At 38.2% G+C, this 20,142-nt stretch overlaps 1 protein-coding gene across 1 annotated transcript in view; it reads left to right on the top strand.

Moving 5' to 3' along the window:
• The window catches only part of LOC134680425 (obscurin), a 127,733-nt gene that overhangs the window by 63,206 nt on the left and 44,385 nt on the right, over nt 1-20,142 (top strand). The window contains exons 8-24 of the mRNA XM_063539554.1: nt 239-359; nt 800-981; nt 2,869-3,022; nt 3,376-4,665; nt 4,817-4,967; nt 5,037-5,488; nt 5,918-6,160; nt 7,138-7,279; nt 7,763-7,953; nt 8,598-8,719; nt 8,984-9,119; nt 9,620-9,797; nt 10,228-10,405; nt 10,750-10,940; nt 11,298-11,453; nt 12,327-12,447; nt 19,619-19,779. Coding sequence (XP_063395624.1) covers nt 239-359; nt 800-981; nt 2,869-3,022; nt 3,376-4,665; nt 4,817-4,967; nt 5,037-5,488; nt 5,918-6,160; nt 7,138-7,279; nt 7,763-7,953; nt 8,598-8,719; nt 8,984-9,119; nt 9,620-9,797; nt 10,228-10,405; nt 10,750-10,940; nt 11,298-11,453; nt 12,327-12,447; nt 19,619-19,779 — 4,169 coding nt within the window. The remainder of the gene's footprint in view (nt 1-238; nt 360-799; nt 982-2,868; nt 3,023-3,375; nt 4,666-4,816; nt 4,968-5,036; nt 5,489-5,917; nt 6,161-7,137; nt 7,280-7,762; nt 7,954-8,597; nt 8,720-8,983; nt 9,120-9,619; nt 9,798-10,227; nt 10,406-10,749; nt 10,941-11,297; nt 11,454-12,326; nt 12,448-19,618; nt 19,780-20,142) is intronic.

A 20,142-nucleotide genomic window follows, 5' to 3' on the forward strand; every position in this document is an offset into this window, starting at 1 on the left:
GTACAGTATGCCGCGGATTAATGGCACCGATCTTAAAAGAGATTCATATGACATAGAATACAAAAAAATATATAACTATAATTATCGTCATAGAACGATGATCAACCAACCTACAGCCACATCTAAAGTTATTGAAAGAAGTTGGCCTCTAATTTACGTCTTTGTGAAAAACGAGTACCCATTTAATATATAGTTCGTTGATCTTCAGACACTGAATCATAAAATCTTCTTATTCCAGGAACTAGTGAAATACTCCAAACGCCTCGGCGAAGATTGCACGGACCTCCAGAAAGCTCTAGAACTCTTCCTTGGTGTTCCCAACCGCGCCACCGACAACAAGTTTATTGCGAGCATCGAAGGTACACTATTAAAACAATTCTTACCATGTGAAGATAATGTAGATTCTCAGATGTGATATTAACTAAAAGCACAATGGGAATTAGGAAATCCAAATTGAATTCTTAATAAATTTGCCAAATGTAGCGTTAAGAAAGAAAAACGAGTAAAATCGCACTAAACTTCATTAAAGATCCAAAAAGACTCCAGCGTTATCAGATCTATTTTAACATTTATTAATTAGAAAACTTTTTACTTTGCTTGTTTATTTCTTAGTTTTACCGATAACGCTAATTTCTATCGATTTTCATATTGTTTTAAAATCTTGATCAATATTTTTTTTAAAGTTTGAATTAATCATAACGCAAAATAAGTAAAAAGATCGGTAGTAAAACAGCTTTTTTTAGGTTAAACTTTTGGGACCTCTAATTGCTTCTTTATTAATTTAAAACCGCTGTTCCAGGTTACCGTGGTAATATCTTCAAGCTCGGCCGGCTTCTCACCCACGACTGGTTCACCGTCACCGACTCCGAGGGCAAGCATAAGGAGCGCTACCTCTTCCTCTTCAAGGCTAGGATCCTCATCTGCAAAGTCAAGAGGGTCTCGGATGATAGATCTGTGTTTGTGCTTAAGGATATTGTCAAGGTTAGTAAGTTTTCTTCTTTCTGAATCCGATTGATGTCAGGTTGTTGTGATAACATTTACAAGATCGATATACTTTTTATTCACTGGTTTGGCTGTATGGTCAAGTTCAAGAGGATCTCAATTGTGAAGCCTATCCTAATATATTTTTTTTAGTTTTTTATCTACTTTTTACAAGTTTGTCGAGCACTAATAACGTATAGTGTTCAACATTTTAGTGGTGATCTGTTTTAAATATTCAATCTTACTAAGTATAGAGTAATAATAAATTGAATTCTCGTTAAGAGTACGTTAACTCTCATGCTATTTTAAACACAGCATTCGACTCATCCAAGCTCATGACTCATCATGAGCTCAAATAAAATGAATATCTTCGATTCGAGGCTAAATTCTTGCCATCTGCTAATTTATACACCACTTAACCAAACCAAAGCTACTTTGTGTATAAACTGTATAACTATCGTGAACTTCACAAATTTCATTGTGATGAAATATAATTGCGTCCAAAGCTATAAACCTTCAATACCAATACGAGTACATATGTTTTATAATTTAACCGCAATTGGATCAACGCCAACTTTCCAGTTATATCACTCTCGTAATCCTCGTTTGTGGTGGGAAAGTCAATAATCTGGGGTGAAAAGATAAGGCGAGCTGCCTTAGTGAAAGACTTAGGCACTTGGTTTGATCCACAGATGACATTTCATCACCAGGTTCTTCAAACCTGCAAAGAGGCCCAAAAACGTATGGGTTTTGTTAAGCGGCAGACCAAGCACTTTTCAAATAGACGAACTCTGAATCTGTTGTACTATTCATATGTTAGAAGCAAACTAGATTGTAACGCCATTGTATGGAATCCTCATGAAGACAAATATGTCCTAACAGTCGAAAAAGTGCAAAAATCCTTCGCGAGATACTTGTTTAAGAAAATGTATTTTTACTATCCGTATCTGTATCCAACCCCGTACGTATTGGGTATGGTGGGATACCAGACACTCGAAGCTCGAAGAAATGTAGCCTTGGTACGGTTCTTGCTTCGTTTACTACGAGGCCAGACAAAGAACAGCTACCTCTTAGCGCAGGTATCTTTCAACGTTCCACCTGTTTCAAGGCACAATCTCCGTCCTCGTAAACTACCCTTACTCAACCTCCCAAACACCAGTAAGTCGAATTCGCACTCACCTCTCTACCGAGCTCTAAAGCTTATTAACGCCATATTGACCCAAGACGATTCATTGGACTTATTTTCGACTCCTGAACCGAGATTCTTAGCCACAGCCGGGCGCTACCTCGAGGCTATAGTCGCCCCGAGCACCATTAGTACTGACTAGATAATAATATTATTTAAGTTTTTGACTTACTGTTTGTTTTTGTTAATAATTTATTATAGTTATGTATAATTCAATTTCATGCTTATATTCCTATGTGTCATGTTTAGTGTATACTGTAAGTGACATTATAATAAATAAAAATAAAAATAAAAATAAAAAATCTCATTTCTATCTTGAACCACTATTTTGAACCACATTGAATTACCAAATATCTATTTTGGTTTGTATACGATTCTTTATACTTATATCTTCGTCACTTTTTGTTATCTCCATTTAATCTTCTGTATGTATGTTAAATGGAAATTGCTTCACCCGTAACTCTTTTATTCATAAAATGTTACCGGTCTGATTTCGTTAAATTATGTTTTATCCCTTTCTTACAAATACATAAGTCACAATGGCAGATAAGGACAAACGATTATTAGCTAATTGACGTTTGTAGCGCGTTTATGAGTAAGGTGGTAATAGGGTCCATGTTTTTTGCAGATTAGACTTTAAACACCTTTGTACCTACATTATTATGGCTACATTGAATAAATTGTGATGATGATATTTCCAGCTACCAGAAGTCGAGGTAGACGACCTTTCAACTGAACCGCTTAAATTTAAGCTCCACCAGAAATCGCCCCCGCTCTCCGTGACTTTAGCGGCCCACAAAGAACAGGTCAAGCACAACTGGCTGAAGGAGATCTTGCAGAATATCAGCGACGTCGGTAAGTCCCCGAATATAATAAACTTTGTTATAATAGCATTGGTATCAGACTGCTCTAATTAACTTTTCTTGGAGCATGAATCATTGAGTCAATAATTTTCGTAAATTTTTGCATAGGTAATTTTTAATGCTGAATATAATTTTTTCAACACCGAGTACTTTTACATCTGTAGGTAGAGTCTGTACGGAAAGAGAAAAATCGTGAAATGTATCCAATACATGTTATGACTCTTCTTTTTCCACATGACTCTATTTAGTTTTTAAAGGTACGTCAAACCTATAAATACCTTCGTTGGGATCAAGTTTAGCTGTAGCTGTAACGTATTTATTTACTGTATATTTGTTCTTTTTCAGTTGCATTAGCCGAGCACGCGGCTGATGACTTACAACTATTAACACCAGAAGCAGCTACTCCAGCAGAAGTAGCTTCTCCGGAAGCAGCTTCCCCACAAGCGGTTTCTCCAGAGCCAGCAGAAGAGAAGAAGAAAAAGCGAGAGCACGCAGAAGACGCAAAAGCAGCTGAGGTCCAAGAAAAACGATCCAAAGTTGAAGCTGAAAAGCAGAAGGTTGAAGATATAGAAGTTGAAGAAGTCCTCACAAGAGAGCAATCTCTGCAACAACTAAAATCCAAGAGAAAGGCATCTTTAGAAAGCGAGGAAGCCAAAAAACTTTCAAAGACCGAAACCAGTGAACTCCTCAGTGAAGTACAAGAAATCACCAGCGCACAAAGTGAACTCACATCAGGTTTAGAAACTAAATCATCTGTGAGCCACGAAAGTTCTAAAGTTAGTGAGTCAGTTAAAACTGCTAAGAAGGCGGGTAAGGCAGAGATTATAGAAGAAAGTGTTGAATCATCAGTCACTTCGAAATCCTCTGTACGCGTGACATCACTTGAAGAGAGTTCACACGAAACTGTAGTTCAAAGTTCAACTGTTCACTCTTCATACGAGGCGAGCTCTGAGAAACAATCTGCTCAATCATCATCTGTCGAACAAAAGTCATCAGTTTCGTCAGTAGAAGCTTCCAGAGTCGACCAGACGTCAGCAGAGGCAACTGTTGTTGAAAGAAAATCTTCACTTACCTCTACGTCACAAAAAACTTCAGAAAGGTCTGCTGCTGAGCGAAAATCATCACAGGAATCAGTAGTTTCTGCTGAACGCAAATCATCACAAGAGTCAGTAGTTTCCTCTGAGCGAAGATCGTCACAAGAATCGGTTGTCGAAAAACACTCAGCGCAAGCTAGCGCTGAGAAAACATCATTACAAGCGACCACAGATGAACAAAAAACAACATCATCTAGTCATCTTGTTAAGAAATCTGTAATATCATCAAAGCAAAAATCACAAGAATCCGTCCAAAAAACTTCTGCACAATCTGAAGAAAAATCAGAAGAGAAATCTATTCGAGGTAGTGTACAAGAAGGAGCTACTGTAGAGAGTAAGAGAGAGGTAATACAATCCGAACAAAGATCGGAAGAGAAAACTGCCGCTCAAGAGAGTGTAAAAGAAGGAACTACTGTTGAGAGTAAGGCAGAAGTAAACGCCACCGGTGGCGTTACTTTTACTGCAGAAGGCAACTCAAACGGTCAAACTGTAGAAGAAGACGAAATGTCGAGATATACCCGCAGTTCGCGGCTGTCTGGAGGTGGGTTGACTTAATTAACATGTATATGTGTGCTCTTAATTCTTGTGTTCAATCTTTTGAAGTCAAGACCAGCAGACTTATTTATTAATTATTTTGTTTCAGATATTATTAATTTTAGCAAAGGAAACTAATTAATATCAATTTATTTCAGAATACTCCAGCAGCTCCCGCAAGCTATCAAGTGGAGGTCGCTACGAATCCTCCTCCTACGAGAGCTCCGGCTACTCTCGTCGCGAAAGCGGCTCCATCGAGGGCAGCACCCGCTACGAGTCTTCCAAGTATTCCAGCTCCATTGAAGGAAGCAAATATGGGGTCGAAGGAAGTAAAACCAGCTCCATTGAAGGAAGCAAAACCAGCTCCATTGAAGGAACCAAATATGGCGTCGAAGGAAGCAAAACCAGCTCCATTGAAGGAAGCAAATATGGCGTCGAAGGAAGAAAATATAGCGTCGAAGGAAGCAAATATGGCACAGAAGGAAGAAAATATAGCGTCGAAGGAAGCAAATATAGCGCCGAAGGAAGCAAATATAGCGCCGAAGGAAGCAAATATAGCACCGAAGGAAGCAAATATGAGATCGAGTCCGAGTCCACCAGCAAACTCGACAGTATCGCTGCCAAATACGGCCTAGGCAATGGCAGCAGCAGGACTGAAACTTCCATCGAGTCCAGCTACGAAACCGCCAGAAACGGCGAAAGCAAATACTCCAAGATCGCCAATGGCAGCATAAGCACCGGGGAACTCAAGTCAACCAGGGTAACCAAGTCCGAATCTCAGGACGGAAAACCGGTATTCACCAAGACTTTGGAAGGCCAGAATATTGAGCGTAAGTAGTATGCACACGTCAATGGTAGACACACAGTTAGTGCTTGTACATACGCTTCTAGATACTAACATACACAACATATTTACTAACGCTTCGTAGCGTAGTCTTCTTCTTTTTAAGAGTCCGTACGGTTCTGAAAAAAAAAATGACATTCATTTCAAACAGATTTTTTTAGAAGCATAGTCTTAACATATTTTACAAGTTAAGGTTACAAAGAAATGACTATTTAATTTGTCATGATAAGCAAGGTTGCTCAAAGAGGTCTGAAAACGGTATAACACCTCAAAAACAGGACTCGTATTCAGATATCTATGAACACCTATGAATTGATGATAAGTGTAGTGAACGTACATGTAAATACATATCAACCTGATGGTGTTCGTGATCGACAATCCCGTACGGACTCTCCTAACCATTCTCTGTCCTCAGCCGGCGAAAATGCCTCCTTCGAATGCTCGCTCCGTTCTTCCGAAGCTGTCAAAATCACTTGGCTAAAGGACAACAAGCCTTTGACGGACCGCCTCATGGACCGAGTGAACATCACCAATGAAGCCTACGACCATAAGCTGGAGATTCTGCATTGTATGGAAGATGATTCGGGGACGTATACTGCGAGGGCGGAAAACGCTAAGGGAAACTCGCACTGCACGGCGCAGTTGGTCGTATCTCAGTGTAAGTTTTGATTCTTTTCGATGGGTTTGAGCAAGTTGATAAGGTAATTTTATGACGATTGATACCAATAATGCATATTGATTAGAAAAATATTTCAGAGCAAAAACGATAGGTACCTGATAGAATAAAATTAAAATACGTAACATGACGCTAAAATACTCTTCTATACAAAGACAAAACATTTACACAACACAGCACATTCATAATTATACAACACCGCACACATTTCAATAATTGCACTTTTACTAAGGATTATTCTAGCGTTATAACAATATTTACCACGAACAATTTGCTGATCGACATCCCTTATCAATTTGATCAAACCAACTAAAATTTAAGGACAAAATTTTTCAATATGTGACTATTTTTCAAACTTCATTCATATCTTTGCATGTTGCCATCGCAATACATCCAAATAAGACATCGTACGCGTATAACAAGTATTTAGAATCTGTAAACTATTATAATTTTCCTGTATTTCCATCGGAGTATTTAGATGTTGTTTGCATGAATGTTGCCGGCACTTATGAAAGTTTTAAAAACTATGTTTACTAGTTTAACTAAACAGGCACCTGCGACGGACACGACACTGCTTCTGTTCTTAGTTAATTTGGCTTCACTATGGCCAGAAATTAAGTATAGTATAATTATGTCTTGTTATATTATGTTTTAAATACGTACCTACCTAAGTAACTTCATTAGAGTCAACATTTTGAATATCTTGTGTTTCGGTATTGTTCCACTAGCTAAGAATTTATCTACAGTTGAGGACACAGTTTTTGTATTTGTGGTACCTATAGTTCGAGAGATTAGTGCAATAATTTTCTTGCTGAGCTCTTATTTTTGGATTGGATTACATTCTAGAATCAAATACTCAGGTAATTTATCCACTATTCATTTTACCACACAATTTTTGAGAGCGCGAATAAAATTCGTGCTGTTTTTTCGTCCTACTAATAAATATTTTGCAAATACAGTGACAGATGAGGAACGCAGAGAGCGCAACGCTCTGAATGCTCCGTACTTCATCGTGGCGCTGAAAGATACTGAGATCATGGAGAACACGTATCTGCGCTTCATGGTCAAGGTCAAGGGAGACCCCAACCCGGAAGTCAAGTTGTAAGTACCTATCTTTTGACAAATAGAAAAAAAGTTCAAGTTTGTATCATATACAATACAGGGTCAGACCCTCCAGTCAAAGAATTACGACTGTGTCAGGGGTGATAATAAATACCTTTTAAATTTTCGGAATGTAAACCTGGTGCTAAAATTTAGGAATCAATAATTCAGTTCCAAGCTATCTGCTATACATACTTAGCCAGTTTTAAAGTCAGTTCGTTGCACCCAGAAGTGGTTAAGTTTTTTTTATAATATTTTGCACCCGTAAAAACCAATCCTCTTTTCCGACTAACATTTTAAATTCTGACTACTGACTAGTCAAAAAGCATTGTAGCCCAGACTTAATAGCACATATAGTCGTATTTCAAAATGGCATTATAATCTACATAATTATGTCCAATAATAATTGGCGTTGATTGATTGCCACTGATTTATTGGTGCGTTTTTCTTAATGCTAAACATACTCTTTATTGTCTTGTCCAGCTTCCGCGACGGCAAAGAAATCAAGGCAACTTCTGATTCTGACCGCGTCTCTATCATCCGCACCCGCGCTGAGAAGGGCTTCTTCGAACTGGTCATCGCTGACGTCGTCCCTTCAGATGCTGGCATCTACTCCTGCCGTGCCATGAACATTTATGGCGAATGCTCCACTGAGGCCAAAGTTACTGTCGTTGGTAAGTCCATATTATATCCTTTTCTCAGCTTCTGTCGTGGAATATCATCACTATAGTCTCCGAGTTCGTTTTCATCATCCGCACCCGCGCTGAGAAGGGATTATCCATGCTGGTCATTGTTGACGTGGTTCCTTCTGACGCTGGTGTCTACTCCTGCCGCGCTATGAACATCTATGAAGAATGCTCTACTGAGGCTGTAATCACCGTAAGTCTTAATTTCTTACGATGTTTGGACGGCTTCCAGCAATTTATGAGAATTATGAGTCTGGACTATAAATATACAAGACGCCGAATTTAGACACTTGTTGATTTTCGTCAACTATTTAATAGTTGGTAACGACTATGATGACTGGAATGGGGATTTGTAGCTTGTCTTAATGCTTCTACAACAAAATCTAATATAGGTATATGAATGAGATTCGAATGTAAAAACTAAGAACATATTTTTGTAAAATGTGTAATTTCTCAATGAAGATGTAGGTACTTAATTTACGTTCAATGTCAGGCTACCTATCAAGCATCAAGTATACTGCTATAGTTGAAGTATACAAGGTTAACTGGAAGAGATAATATAAAGGATATGATGTATAATATAATAATTAACTTTAAAAATATTGAGACTTATTTTATGTATTCTTTTTCAGATGACAAGAACATATTTTTCGAACTGGCGCCAGGTGGTGAAGGGCTTTTGACCAAAGGAGAGAAACCAACCTTTACATGGAAGCGAGACGGAGTGGATTTCGATCCTGAAGAGAGATTCAAGGTATATACTTATTTTTTTTAGTCGGAAGCCGTCAACTTTCGGCCCCCTGCGCTAAACGAAGTTGCCGCTTTCCGGCTCATTCGAATAGAAAAATAATATAGCTACACACTTCGTGCTCACAAGCTGTTAACTGTTGTACACAGAAGATAAAACTGTAGGGTTCTGACAAACACACAGGTTTTCTCTCCTGTGGAAAATAGTTAACATCTTGTGGACATGTAATGATTTACGTGTCTTAAAATGTATGTCTTTTTTCTTCTCCAGGTGTTGCTGGGAGACGACGAGGATTCTCTCGCACTGGTGTTCCAGCATGTGAAGCCAGAAGACGCTGGACTTTACACCTGCGTAGCCAAGACCTCTACCGGCAATATCTCCTGTTCCGCTGAACTTACAGTCCAGGGTATGAGGAATGAATAATATTATAAAGCATATACTTAGAAAACGAAGAATAGTAAACTGACGGTCTGAAAACATCCGTTTCCAGATATAGAATATTTGCTACGCTATAGGCGGTTATCACACCGCAATAGCTCCGGAACCACATCCTAAGTGATACGAGTAATTACGATCTGATAACGATCTTTACACATAATTACAAGCGTGATCAACTTCGAGCCAACTTTATTTCAAGCCGATTTCAATATAGAGAATATGAAGATATTCATACCTTTTGTCATGGCACTGTTTTAGCTTTCATGTATCATCATCATCATATCAGCCGAAAGACGTCCACTGCTGGACATAGACCGGTCTTGCGCCGCTGTCATCCATCGGCTCCACGCAACCTTAACCATATCGTCGGACCATCTTTGTGGGTCTTTTCCTCGCCACTCAAGAACCTTTCTGCCCCATGGGCCTTCATGCTTAAACATGATTAAATACCATCGGTTTCCTCAATAGGTGCCGTGACCGTGCTCCACCGTGAGCCAGAGAAGCCTAAACTCGTGATCGAACACAAAGAGGCCATCGTATCAATAGGAGCGTCCGCCATGATAGAGCTCACATGCAAGGGCTATCCCAAGCCTGAGATCGTGTTCAAGAAGGAAGGAAAAGTCGTGGAAGCTGATGCTAGGCACAAGTAAGTAGGAAACACAATCCATTTGCATTACTAGTTCAGTACTTCTATCTTTTTTTTTTGTTATCGTATAGAATCCAGCAGAACACCATCTAAGTTTTTGCTGATCTTCCCCGTTGCAATAAACGAACGCGAGAAGTACGAATAAGGGTTCTTTTAGACGATGCGAGAACTCGCATGCGAGTTTCAATACATTGCGGGTTTTGATCGGTCGGTTGAATTGGACATAACCAACAGTCAGCAATGTAACTAAAATCGCATGCGAGTTCGCGCGCCGTCTAATCAGCCCTAATGATTTTACAATCTTGCAATTGTATTTTATAGAAATTTTTGTTTCGGGATCTCTATCTGTTCTGGAGTGAACTTTCCTAGATTACATGTTATTGCAGCATACTTTGATAGTGAACTTATCCAACGTATTCAACGTTAACAGGTTCCTCTACGAAGACGAGGAGACCATGTCCATTGTGATCAAGAACGTGACGAGCGAAGATGCCGGCACGTACCACGTGATCGCCTCCAACGAGCTTGGAGAAGATACTGCCACGCTGCACCTTGTCGTCAAGGGTGCGCCTAAGATCAAGAAGAAGATCGAGAATCAGTCTTGCTCGGTAAGGAACATCATATTTATATTCATGTAATCATTGCCAAGGGAGGCCAGGGAGAAGTAGAAGCGGGAGTTGGAAGAGGTAGACCTTGGCGGACTTTCTCTGATCAGATCGGGGAAATACTAAAGAAAGGCCAGGTCAAGAGCACCCTAAACCGGCGGTCGTGTACGAGGAATGTTATGAAAGTGAAGGAAGCGAAAGAGATGTACCTAACCTATCTCAGGATCGTAGCAAGTGGAAATCCGTGGTCTCTGCCTACCCCTCCGGGAAAAAGGCGTGATTATATGTTAGTACAGAAGCTATTTGATTACGAAACTATCACTTCACGAAACACTATTATTCTCCAGGTATCTGCCACCCACACAGTGACCATCGAAATCGAAGGCACCCCGGCCCCAGAAGTGTCCTTCTATAAGGACGGTGTGGAGATCAAGAGCTCAGAGCGCATCGAGATCGTCAAGGTGTCTGATGAGGTCTACAAGATCACCATTAAGGATACCAAGCTGACTGATAGTGGCTCCTACTCAGTCGTTGCTAAGTAAGATTTATTTATCTATTTCTCAGATCAAAATTCAATTCCTGGTCTTCATTTATAGATAGGAAATCCCGTGTAAAGACCTGTGTAAATTGGAAACTAGATACCTTTAAGTTATAAGTTATAACTTAGCTAATAACCGTGCGTGGTAGGGCATGCAGGTTTCCAAAATAACGACACTCGAACAAGCAAAACTAATGATCCACTTTCATTAGAATGAAAGACTATCATATACCTAAATACAAAATATAAACCATGTTAAAAACTTAAAGATTATCGCTAGCACTTTTTTCTCTTGATAAACCATCATCAATTCTTCCATGGATCAATCTGCAACCAAATAAAACTTCTCAATTCTAGGAACGAAGTGAACCAATGCAGTGACTTCTGGCAATGGCACGTCACATCCGCGCCCAAGATCACCAAGAAACTCGGCGAGACCAAGACCTGTGACGAGAAGGAAACCGTTACCTTCAAAATTGAGACCGAAGCTGAACCAGCGCCGGAAGTTAAATGGTAAGTGGCCACAACAGCAAGTCCTATTCTAATTTAAATACTGCGAATTCCTTGAGTTTCGGACTAATGTTTCGATCTTGGAAGAACTCAAAGTGAAGGAGAGATTATCGTCGACTGTTCAAATACGAATCCTCAAATACTACGGGCACGTTACACGAAACCAAAACTCCATGGAACGTCTCGTTGTCCAAGGACGATCGACAAGGTCGGTCACCTACGGGCTGGACAGACCTGATAAAATCTGCGACACAAACCACCATAGTCCAATGTTCCCGTAACGCTGAAGACCTTGGCAAGTGGAGGCGCATTGCGATGGCTGCTTTATCCACGATAGATACGTCTCATCATACAACCACGACCACTCTGTCAAGAATGAACGACTGAGGAGGAGGATTCTAATTTAACAATTTCTTAAGGTTTTCATCTGGTTTTGATATGACCTTAATCGCTCACGCTGAATGGTGGCATAAGATGCAATGATACGCTAGTCATGAGGCATCTTAATCGCACTTAATTCTGCGCGTGAGATGCCTACTGACATTAAATACAAATTGCCCGCAAACACATCTGAATTCAGAAATTGAATGTGTATGGTTCTTATCTAAACAAATTCAAAATTTAATGTCTCTACGATCATATTATTCTGTCAAAAAGAATTGACTATTTTTTTTATTGTGCGCGGCCTTTGATTTGTGTGCATATTTAGGAATTTATTTTTTGTCCTGGAAACAACATTTTGCCTTATAGATATATAACCTCTCATATCAAGAGAATACGAGCGTATCAAGGTAATTTTGAACATCTAGCCCGCTTAGCAACTTCTGCTGCTGACTGTACTCTAACTAAATATTCATAAAAATGTAATGTGTGCAGGTTCAAGAACAACGTAGAACTGCAGGAGTCTTCGACTGTGAAGTTCTCATCATCAGGGTCTGCGCACAGTCTTGTGATAACCTCGGCTGCCAGATCCGATTCTGCAGAATACTCTTGTGAGGTAGGTAACCTTCTTTATCATCGGAAGACCCAGGGAAACTTTGGCTTTTTTGAATTTGGAACTTTCTTTTATTTCTATACTGGGGCATTTCACGCCAAGCGGGCAGCGAAAAAAGTGTCAGGTCATAGAATTTGCTGAAATTTGGAATAATTATACTACTCGATATTATAAAAATACGCATTTTTTTAGTTTTTTTTTATTTGGCACCGTTTCCGGTTTGGAAGCATTTAAAAAATGGACGAAAATTGAGGAGAGCATTTTACAAAAGCTGATGCAGCTATTATTTAATAAACTGAAAAATAAGTTTAATATTGGTTTGTATACAATTTTAATTGCTTTATCTTGCAGTTATAACAATTTTGATATTTTTTAATTTTTTCATACAAAAAACCGGAAATGAAAATTTCAAGTCAAATTTATATAAAGTTCGGTATTTTTGAAATTTTTTATTTTTGCCTCAAAATGTAGCTTATAGTCCATCAAAAATACATGGAAAGTTTGAGAGTGGGATCTGCATTAGTTTCGGAGATACATGAACTAAAGTGCAAACGTGCCGGTCTGAGCGTCGTACTGGCGATTCCTTAGTTACCCAGTCAAATAAAGGTTTTGTCCCTGGAATGACAAATAATAAGCTGGAAACTCGTATAACCACACCTTCATTTCGGCGGTCTTTAAATTACGATAAAAGTCATAGAAAACCTCGTGTTCGCGCCGGAGTTTATTCAAGGTCAAAGGTCACAAAAATTGCTTTATCACAAATATCAAGGTTTCTATACCTCCAACGATGTTTACATATTAATGAAGATTGTAGAGCATACAATTTGAGACAAATCATGTTCAGGGCATTTTTCCCGATCCTCAACCGTTTTGTAGGAATTGTCGGATAATTCTGATATAGACGGCGCAAAACGCGTAGCGGTCAGCCATACGCTCCGTAATGCAAGTTCACCGTGAATTCCGGTTAATAATAACTTCTATAAAGTTATTTAAGTATTTCATAAGATGCTATTTACGGATCATACGCTTATTTTAGAACAAAAGTTGTCTCTCCTGTGGACAATAGTTAACAGCTTGTGTGATTTGATTTGATTTTGATGAAGCTTTTATCGCGGACTGTACTTTTTTCAGTTATCTGCTCAATTCTGCGAATATATTTTATGGCCATGATGATGGGCTGATGTCATTATATATTCTTATTTATACATTAAAAATGACCAGCTTCGCACGGGTTAATAAAATTATACATAAACCGTCCTCTTGAATCACTCTGTCTATTTAAAATACACAGGGACAAACAACGGGAAGCGACTTTATTTTAACTTATGAAGTAATGTCATTGAAATATTGCATTGTCATTGGTTTTTCATAAATATGCCAAATTTTAACTCAATGTAAAACCAACAAATAGTCAACGTTTGCAAATGTTGAAGACAGATCGAAAAGATACTTATTTCCATCGCCAGTTAAATAAAATATTGTGGAAATGTGTACTTGTATTATTTGTACTTCAACTTTACCTCTTTTCTGTGGACACTAGAGGCAACAAACCCTAATTTTCTAATTAATCCTAATGAACTACTTCTTTTACATATTAGCCTATTTCATAAAATGAATGCATAAATGCACAAAAGCTGTTAACTATTGTCCACAGAAGAGACAACTTTTGTTCTAAAATCAGCGTATGATCCGTAAATAGCATCTTATGAAATAAATAACTTCATAGAAGTTATTATTCACCGGAATTCACGGTAAACTTGCATTACGGAGCGTATGGCTGACCGCTACGCGTTCTATGCCGTCTATATCCGACAATTCCTACAAAACGGTTGAGGATCTGAAAAAATGCCCGAAATATGACTTGTCACAAATTGTATGCTCTACAATCTTCATTTATATAAAAACATAATTGGAGCTATAGAAACCTTGATATTCGTGATAAAGCAATTTTGTGACCTTTGACCTTGAATAAACTCCGGTGCGAACACGAGGTTTTCTATGACTTTTATCGTAATTTAAAGACCGCCGAAACGAAGGTGTAGTTATACGAGTTTCCAGCTTATTATTTGTCATTCCAGGGTCAAAACCTTTATTTGACTGGGTAACTAGGGTGACGGCACCAGTAATGGACACGGCACCAATTATGGACATTTTTTACGTTGATTGAATTTATTAAGCAACTGTCCCAACATTTTTCAACTGGCAACACTAAAGCATAACCAATAGACGTTTGAGCTGTCATTTTGACACATGTCACCAAAATCAGCCGTTTTGTTCTAAGATGGCTGCGAAGTAAAATCTCGTTGCGGGCGGTGGTCATAAAAATCCGTTATTGTTGTTGAAATCGTTAAGAAGGTGAGTACATATTTGTGCATGGTGTTATCTTGTGTTATGTTGTAATGAGATTTAATGTTATTTTTACTGAATAATACTATATTGCAAGTAAATTGAGCTAAGTTGAATATGTCCAATCACAGCAATAAGTTTTTTGTGGGGTTTGTTCATTACTGGATTCGATATTTTATGAAATTCAGTAATGGACAAGTGTCCAAGCTTAAGCTTTTTATTACTTTTTTAGTTTATTGTGTTAAATTATTTAATTTATTGCACTAAACATTTGAGTTGGGTTGATTTTGTGATTGCTCTTTATTTTCCAATAATAGACGATGTCCATAACTGGGTATTTTTAGTTGTCCATAATTGGGCTCTTTGTTTTGTCTTAGATGGATGGATAAATGTGGTCGGACTGCAAAAACTGCCAGGCTAAGGCGAGGCCGACCAAGCCATACGTCAACAGGTTTATTTTGCTATTATAATCCGTTTTTTATTCATCCTATTTTTCGATGAGGCAAATAATAGCTGTCACGTGGTACCACAAATTTGGTCGGACTGCAAAAACTGCCAGGCTAAGGTGAGGCCGACCAAACCATACGTCAACAGGTTTATTTTAGCTATTATAATCCGTTTTTTTCATCCTATTTTTCGACAAGGTAAATTATAGCTGTCACGTGGTACCACAAATTTGGTTGGACTGCAAAAACTCGTAGCCTGGCAGCAAAAACTGCCAATTCTATTTCTTGATGAGGTAAATTGTAGCTCTCACGTGGTACCACAAATTTGATCGACCCAATCGCCAATCGGCCGGCCAATACAGGATTTGGCCGACCATTTTTTTTACTGTCCTCAAAGGCAGCTATCGTACCATACAAGTTTCATACGATTTTTCGATAAGATTTTTTTGATGATTTTTTTAAAACTGTGGTCGGACTGCAAAAACTGACTGGTTATGGTGAGACCGACCAAGACACGTCAACAGGTTTATTTTAGCTAAGATAATCTGTTTTTTTCATTCTATTTTTCGATGAGGTAAATTGTAGGGATTGTAGCTGTCACGTGGTACCACAAATTTGGTCGAACTGCAAAAACTGCCAGGCTAAGGTGAGGCCGACCAAGCCATACGTCAATAGGTTTATTTTAGCTATTATAATCCGTTTTTTTCATCCTATAGGTAAATTGTAGCTGTCACGTGGTACCACAAACCCAGCAAACATTTTTGGTCGATATTCCGAAAAAGGCACCTATTTTAGGTCGCACAATTTAGGAGACCAAAATGAGGCACGTCGAATCGACGTCGTGGGCACGTGCCGGCGACATAAATGGGGAAAAAACGCACGTGCCGGCGACGTATTTATTGACGGTAAATTAGTGATTACAACCATTAGGTCAACACTAGGTCATGTTTCCGACGTGGATTCGACGTCGCCACGACGTGCCGCGTAGTGAAAATGTACTAATTTGGTATTCTTTACCACCTTTAGACGTGATGGCGACATATTTTTATCCATCTAATTACTCTGCGAGGCAATATTTAGATGAGACGCGATGAAGAGAAAAAGAGACACAAACATTTTACGCTTATATATTCTTTTCACTCAGAAACAAAATGTCTAACAAGAAAACAACTTTAAGTTGTGCAATGATAATGGCGGCCACTAAGTCATGTAAAATAATTTAGGCCGATTACGCTGATGAAGAACGATGAAATCTAGTGCACAGAAAATTTTTTCGTGCAGTATGTTAGGTTTACATACAAAACTATCGATGGGCTTTTGAAATATTTAAGTTTTCAACATTTTATAAAATCAAAATGCATATATTTGCTTGTAATTGAGTGTTGTAATTGAATATTTGTGTGTGTGAGTGTATTGACTTGATCAAAAATATTGTTTTATTTTGAATATTAGCACAATGAAGTACCGTGCGATGGCACCATTCAAGATATAACAACTTAAGTTATGCAATTTCATATTTAGCATCTCGTTATAATGAAAGAAAATGGCGGCACAACCTTATGGTATTGATAGTACTTTACAAGTGATTTTAACTATATGGTCGCAATTTGGTATCTATTTTAAGTAACATTTACCTAAAATTAGTAGCTAAATCGACATAAAATCGACGACCTAAAGGTCTCCGTATAAGAAATAATTACGTCGCAAATACACCTAAAATGTCTTATTAGTACATTTGACCTATTGGTCAGACTTTGCAGTTAATTTTACCTAATATTTCGACTTATTTTCAACCATTAAGTCCCTGACTTCATGGTCCCCGTATATGAAATAATTACGTCGCATATACACCTAAAATGCCTTATTAGTACATTTGACCTATTGGTCAGGGTTCGAAGTTAATATTACCTAATATTTCGACAGATTTTCAACCATAAAGTCCCTGACTTCATGGTCTCCGTTTAAGAAATAATTACGTCGCATATACACCTAAAAGGCCTTATTAGTATATTTGACCTATTGGTCAGGGTACGAAGTTAATTTTACCTAGTAATAGGACTTATTTTCAACCATTAAGTCCGTGACTTCATAGTCCCCGTATAAGTAATAATTACGTCGCAAATACACCTAAAATACCTTATTAGTAGATTTGACCTATTGGTCAGGGTTTAAGGTTAATTTTACCTAATATTTTGCCTTATTTTCAACCCCTAAGTCCCTGACTTCATGGTGTATTTATGAAGTGAAATTTACGTTTTATTATCCCTATATTTTGACTTGGAAGTAAAAGTGTACAATACGTAAAATAATTGGTGACTTAGGACGTCATTTTCACTTAAATTGGAAAAATCTTCTTCGAGCCTAGGAAAAAATACTTAAAATGTTTGCTGGGAATTTGGTTGGACTGCAAAAACTCGTAGCCTGGCAGCAAAAACTGCCAATTCTATTTCTTGATGAGGTAAATTGTAGCTCTCACGTGGTACCACAAATTTGATCGACCCAATCGCCAATCGGCCGGCCAATACAGGATTTGGCCGACCATTTTGTTTTACTGTCCTCAAAGGCAGCTATCGTACCATACAAGTTTCATACGATTTTTCGATAGGTCTTTTTCATGTTTTTTTTTTATAAATTTGGTCGGACTGCAAAAGCTGTCAGGTTAAGGTGAGGCCGACCACTTTTTTTTTTACTGTCCCCAAGGTCAGGTATCCTACCATACAAGTTTAATTCCATTTTTCGATGAGGTATTTTTTTGATGTTTTTTTGTCCAACGTTTTTGCCATTTGTACAAAATCTGCCAGGTTAAGCCTAGGCCGACCAAGTGCGTTGGAAGGTACTAAATGTCAGGTACCTCTACAGGGTAGGTATATTCTATTTTTTGATCAGGTTTGTTTCATGCAGCCGGCAACCGGATTAGTCCTAGAACTCTTATAGTATAACTTAGAAATCTAAATGAAAGTTCAAATAGCGTTAATAAAAGTTGATTTGTGACATTATTTGTTTCATTTATGTGTTCAATACAAAAGTGTCCATTAATGGATGTTCATAATTGGGTCCATGTCCATGACTGGGTGTCCATTACTGAATTTTTGATGTCCATCAATGGTGATTTCGTAAATTTCAATTTATATATTTTTTATTAATTATGTATTAAACATACAGAATTTTTGGTTTTGTTTAAATGTTCCTCATGTATTTAAGTGCCGAAAAAAAAATCACCATTTTTGTATCGTCAAAAAACATCCCATTTTTAAACGAAATTCTAATTTAGTGCGCTTAACATGTCCATGATTGGTGCCGTCACTCTAAGGAATCGCCAGTACGACGCTCAGACCGGCACGTTTGCACTTTAGTTCATGTATCTCCGAAACTAATGCAGATCCCACTCTCAAACTTTCCATGTATTTTTGATGGACTATAAGCTACATTTTGAGGCAAAAATAAAAAATTTCAAAAATACCGAACTTTATATAAATTTGACTTGAAATTTTCATTTCCGGTTTTTTGTATGAAAAAATTAAAAAATATCAAAATTGTTATAACTGCAAGATAAAGCAATTAAAATTGTATACAAACCAATATTAAACTTATTTTTCAGTTTATTAAATAATAGCTGCATCAGCTTTTGTAAAATGCTCTCCTCAATTTTCGTCCATTTTTTAAATGCTTCCAAACCGGAAACGGTGCCAAATAAAAAATAAACTAAAAGAATGCGTATTTTTAGAATATCGAGTAGTATAATTATTCCAAATTTCAGCAAATTCTATGACCTGACACTTTTTTCGCTGCCCGCTTGGCGTGAAATGCCCCTACTGTGAGTTCAAAAATTCGAATTTAATTTGAACTTGTGCAAGTACACGGGGACTTACGAGGTTATGATTTTTCTGAAGATAAATTCTTTAAGCTTTTCCAGCAGTGTGTCATGTGATGTGACGATATATTATGTTTTTTTAAAGCCGATTATAGTTTTACTCTAAAATTAGGTAGGTATGGAAAACATTGCAACATTACGAGTATGCTATCTGGATTAATCATCTAATGCAGTGTTTTTCAACCTTTTTCATGACGCGACCCCTTAGTACGCACAAGATGTTACAGCTAATGTGTCGAATATTTCGTGATAGATGTTTATAATCTATCCGCGCATTTTCCATGTGAATGCCATATGAATCCAGTCCAATATTAGGAGGATTCCACAAAACCGTCTAAGTACCGTGTTGTTGTTGTCCCACACCGACGCGAAGTGTATTGGAAATTGTAGGCAGGCAAGGGGCTCAAAAATGAGTCAGAAACGAATATCATCGATTAGTAACGCAAAATAAAATCAAATAGATAAAAGGAAAAATCATCCTGAATCTTCTAAATATTCTATTTTTTCCCAGGTGCGCAACGTCCACGGCACAGCCACGGACGAATGCAGCCTGCGCGTGCGCGGCGCTCCCATCTTCACGCAGAAACTCAAGGACACAGTGGCGGCTGAAGGCGCCGCCAATGTGGAGTTGACTGTCGATGTGGTGGCGTATCCTGAGCCTCAAGTTAAATGGTAAGTTTTGTTTGATAAACATGATTAATATACCTTGGAAGCTAATGCTCTTGTGTCAGTCAAATGTCGTTACGTGGATACGCCAAGGACGCATGGTAAATAGACCGGTTGGATCCCAGTCACAAAGAGCCTAAGCGCTGGTGGGCTAGCGGTAAGAGCGTGCGACTTTCAGTCCAGAGGTCGCGGGTTCAAACCCCGGCAGGTACCAATGAGTTTTTCGGAACCTTATTTATCTTACCTTATTAACTATTGCTATTCGGTGAAGGAAAACATCGTGAGGAAACCGGAAATTTCCTCTCCGGCTTGGAAGTTCAGAAGTCACAGACGCTTTCATAAAAACTAGTCGTATAACTAGTGTTCTTT

This window comes from Cydia fagiglandana, chromosome 3 (assembly GCF_963556715.1).
Source record: "Cydia fagiglandana chromosome 3, ilCydFagi1.1, whole genome shotgun sequence".
Classification (NCBI taxonomy): domain Eukaryota; kingdom Metazoa; phylum Arthropoda; class Insecta; order Lepidoptera; family Tortricidae; genus Cydia; species Cydia fagiglandana.